The sequence below is a fragment of the Momordica charantia genome (assembly GCF_013281855.1).
Source record: "Momordica charantia cultivar OHB3-1 chromosome 3 unlocalized genomic scaffold, Mcharantia_2.0 BLBB01000003.1, whole genome shotgun sequence".
Taxonomy (NCBI): Eukaryota; Viridiplantae; Streptophyta; class Magnoliopsida; order Cucurbitales; family Cucurbitaceae; genus Momordica; species Momordica charantia.
The window spans coordinates 2,256,472-2,260,788 of record NW_028275161.1 but is presented as its reverse complement, the minus strand read 5'-3'; the positions used below and the strand labels follow the sequence as shown (position 1 = coordinate 2,260,788).

The 4,317-nt window shown below is 38.1% G+C and overlaps 1 protein-coding gene across 2 annotated transcripts; it reads left to right on the top strand.

The window, feature by feature from the left end:
• The first annotated feature begins 662 nt into the window (after nucleotides 1-662).
• On the top strand, nucleotides 663-3,180 carry LOC111023047 (G patch domain protein). Of its 2 annotated transcripts, none has more exons than XM_022300384.2 (5): nucleotides 663-1,300; nucleotides 1,402-1,659; nucleotides 1,754-1,940; nucleotides 2,429-2,539; nucleotides 2,633-2,756. In XM_022300384.2, exons 1-5 carry the CDS (start codon nucleotides 1,013-1,015, stop codon nucleotides 2,656-2,658), a joined length of 870 nt encoding a protein of 289 aa, XP_022156076.1. In that variant the 5' UTR covers nucleotides 663-1,012; the 3' UTR covers nucleotides 2,659-2,756. The 2 variants fall into 2 exon arrangements, with proteins under 2 accessions (XP_022156076.1, XP_022156075.1); XM_022300383.2 differs by having other exon boundaries at nucleotides 665-1,300; nucleotides 2,715-3,180.
• The last annotated feature ends 1,137 nt before the right edge of the window (nucleotides 3,181-4,317 follow it).

Genomic DNA, 4,317 nt, shown 5'->3' with positions numbered 1-4,317 from the left:
ATAAGTGACCGAGCTATATCTGAGAAAATATAGTTTCGAGTACTTGGAAATGAAGCAAGAGGTTTTTATTTATAGACAAAGCTTCCAACAGGGCATTCGACAAACCTCCAACGACTTTTTTAGATTCCGTAAATCTCGACGTGTTGTCACGGAATGTATCCAGGAATAATCCTAGAGGAGTGTCCGTTGATTGGCTCGACCGGTGAATCGATCTACCGATACGAATGATAAGATTGGCTCGACTTACTTATCAAAGGGGTTGAGCTGGTGGTCAGCTCGGCTCATCAGATAAGCTTCAAGGCTTTGAGTTATGTTGACTTGGTCTTTACCATATCAAGAACTGCCACGTGGCTAATGAAAAATCACTTCCAACATTGTCTTTTAGAATCTTCACCATTCGTATCACATCATAGTGAAAAAAACTAGTTTCCAAAAACAATTGTCATGGCATATCAAACACGTTCTTAAATATTAAAATAAACGTTTTAAAAGTTGATTCTTAAATATCAAAATAAATATTTTAAAAATTCAAGGACCAAACTGAAATATTACGAAAAGTTAGGGTACCAAAGTGAAAATAAGCCAAACTTAAAATGCTGATTTTTAAGATAGAAAAGAAAATCTAAATAAAGTGAAGGAGAGGCCAAGAGGCATCCAAATCATCCAAAAGCCCCAACCGTGATAGGAATGGGGATATCGTTACTTTCATTCCCTATGTATAAAAGAATCCCAAAATCCTGATCGCAGATCTGAGATACCCAAAAAAAAAAAAAAAGCCTCCGACGGAACCCCACGGCGGCGCTCACCGGCCGACCACCGGCAAAGGGAACCCTCCCCCTCTAGAGGGTGTTGTTCTATAACCTTAAAAAGTTAATTGGAGTGCTTCGTAGACTCTGATCTCTGTTCTCTCTATTTCTATAAAGTCCAAACCTGCGGCGCCTATATTTCCAATACTCTCTCTCTCTTTGTTTTCTCTCTGCTTCTCTCTCTGTGTCAGTTCGAAGCTGCGGCCATGGCTGCAGACCCTGAAGGTAAAGAGTTGAAGCTGTACTCTCAGTTTCAGACAGAGCAAACGAAGCAGAAACCCTTTGAAGGGGACAATTGGTCGAGCTACTTTGGCCCTTCTGATTCATTTCTCGGCTTCAGCTCTCCGGTGGAGTCCGAGCTCGGTTCCTACGAGATCGAGAGCGATAAAGACGATGATCACACGGCTGAATTGAGTCGCCGGATGGCTCAGTACATGCTTCAGGATGAAGATAACTCCTCCACTGCAAGCTCTGGCTCTGAGATTCAAAACAAGGTATGCATATAGATATATATGTTTCTCAAATTCTCTGTTTTGTTTCTCTGTTTTCCTCTGTTTTTTATTTTTGTAGCTCTGTTTTGGTCTGTTTCTCGCAGTCATGGGGTTTGGCTGGTTCGCCAATTTCAACTCTGTGGTCACCTCTAGGCTCAAGCAATGGAAGCAGCCACGGAAGCCCGGAGGGGCCATCGAAGGAGCCATCGCCACCAACGACGCCAATCGTAGCAGACCGAGGGGTGCTGGGGCTGGACATTTCACAAAACGTTTTCAGCAAGTTGGAGAAGATGAAAAATGTGTGCAGGGATGGAGAAACTGGATCTTCTTCTTCTTCCAAAGACCAAGCTCGAGCTCTCAAAGTGAGATGAGATTCAAATCCCCCAAAACTCTCTCTGTTTCTAAGTCTCTTTTACTCCCTTCTTTTGCTGATTCAAAACTCAACCCTCTTTATAGAATCAAAAGCGGAAGCAGAACCAGAACAAGCAAAACCAGAACCAGAGCCAGAGCCAGCAGCAGTTTATGAAGCAAAGAGGGTCAAAACCAGGTGGTTCAGCAGGGACTGGCGTGTTCTTGCCCCGCCATGTGAACTACAACCGCCCAGCTCCATCTCCTCAGCCGCCACAGCCGTCCAAGACAAAGGGTAATTCACTTGATTTCCCCTACACAGTTAATCACATCGTTTTCGCAGTGGGTATTCTCTTTACTACCCCATTAGTTGGGGTTTTTCCATCAACAAATTGCCATTCCAACCATTCCTCGTGATGCGTTTTGGACTTTTCCTCAACCCCACCATTCTTTGTTTTCTTTTTCTACGGATTCATAAAGATTCCGTGGTGCCCTTCCAGTTGCCCCCTCTGAATCTTTAGAGCTTCAACTAACCGCAGGTTGGGCCAACCAAATTTGTCTACTTCTTCTATGGAATCTCCATTCATGATTCATCTCTTTAAACCTGGCGGTTCTAGAGTCAAAAGGAAGTGACTGAAAACGACACCCAAATTGAATCTTAAACCACTTGCAGCATTCTCCACTAAGTTTTTAATTTTAATTTTAATTTTTAATGGGTAGATGGATTCGTTGTCTTCCCCTACAAGCAAAACAAGAATTAAAAATTGTACCTTTTCTTTTCAGGCTCTTCCACCGTTCTAATACCCGTGAGAGTCCTGCAAGCTTTACAGCTTCACTACGACCGAATGGACGACCAGACGAGACAAAAAATCACTGGGTTCGCAGCAATTAGAGGTATACATACATATATTTCAAAATTCCACAAAAAATACTCTCTGTGGCATTTTCACAAACAGTTTGCGCTCATTCCTCATACCCAATTGTTAGCTTCGGCCCTTCTCATCTCCGTTTGATCTGGGCCACCCTCTGTTTCATCTAACAAGAGATTCCCATCCTTTTGTTCAACCAGAAGCAATGGGTGGTGCGATAACCGCCACACATGGCGAGACCCAAACCCAGCCGGAAGCGGCGGCGGCGGCGGCGGCGGAGACGGCGACAAGCCAAATGGACGTGGGTCTCCCTCAAGAATGGACGTATTAATGGAATGGGTACAACATCTGGCGGTTTCCGATCACAAATCTGAAGCTTTTTGGCGGTTTGTGAGAGAGAGACGAAGTTTATGGATCGCAATAAAAGCCACAAGTAGGCAGAGAAAGAAGACGAAATTGAAATTTCGTGTTGTGAATGAAAACGACGTCGTTCTTTTACTGTCTATGAGGGGCAAAAAAGTAAATAAAGTTTGGGAAATTAATATTGTTTTAGGAGGGAGGAGCATTTTTTTTTTCCTTTTTTGAATAAAAAATGTGAAATCCTTTGTAATAATTTCAAACAAGGTTGTTTGTTTCCCTACAATAATTGTTTAAATAATTTAATTATTTTTACTGGGTCTACAACTTTGTTCATTGATTCAGAATTAACTTATAATTAAATCACCAACAGATTCTTTTTTGCCTTTCTTTCAAAAATCTATGACAAAAGCATCTAAATCTAACAAAAAAAAAAAAAAAAGAAAAAGAAAAAGGGACCACAAAGATAGTAAAATCTAAAATTCAAGTACAAAATGGTACCAATGTAGAATTATAAGTTTAATGAAATTAAAATAAACTAATTCAATTAAGTATTTCAATATTAACATAATTTTTCTGTAAAAAATTAATATAAACCTAATTTAACTGATGAAGAGATTATTTTATTTTTTGAACCTTCCATTTAGATATTTTTTTATGTCCATTTATTTGAAATTCGAAAAATTCATTTAAAATCACTCAAAATCCTAATTAATTCAAATATAAAAGTTCAAAAACCTTCAATCTTACATTTTTTATCTTTTATATATATAAATATTTTTAAAAAGTATGGTCAATAAAATCAAAATTTCATTGATTATTTACGTTGAATAATTGAATGTTATTCATGGTGCAATCCTTTTGCTTTTCTTTTTAGTACCTCTCTTTTAGAGTGGAGATAGTTTGACATTTGGTCCCATTTGATGGGTTTGGAACAATTGTCCAAAAAGTTAAAGTCCTCCTAATTGTATCTAAATAAAGTTTTTTTTCTCTCTTCAATATATTAGATTGAGAGAAAAAAAAAGGTGGAAAACTTTAGAAAGAAAACTATATTCCAACAAAGAACAAAAGTTGAAGCTTGCTGGATTAATAAGAATCTTAACTTTCAATCTATACGAATTTATAACTTCAACATCATTCATTGGTTAAAACTCATGAAAAGATTGCTACTTTCTTTGTGAGGACCACCCATCAAGCGACTTGGCAAACATGGAGGAAATCTTTCACGTGACCTAAATAGGGACGTGGAATATGTCATCCGTTAACACCCTGTTTATTTATTGATTATATAAATCCTAAATTTAAATATTTGGATATAAAATTTACTGGACATTGTTGGTTTACAAGACGTCATTGTATTGATAATTTGAATAAGTTACTTATTTAACTGTTAGGATTTGTCTTTTTAAATGAATTATAAGACATCCTTAATAAATTTAAGAGTTT

Excerpts from the sequence above, each read along its gene's own strand:
- LOC111023047 (XM_022300383.2), top strand. The coding sequence starts at position 1,013 with ATGGCTGCAGACCCTGAAGGTAAAGAGTTGAAGCTGTACTCTCAGTTT. Across the intron at positions 1,301-1,401 it reads GCTCTGAGATTCAAAACAAG|TCATGGGGTTTGGCTGGTTC; the intron begins GTATGCATATAG and ends TGTTTCTCGCAG. Across the intron at positions 1,660-1,753 it reads ACCAAGCTCGAGCTCTCAAA|AATCAAAAGCGGAAGCAGAA; the intron begins GTGAGATGAGAT and ends CCCTCTTTATAG.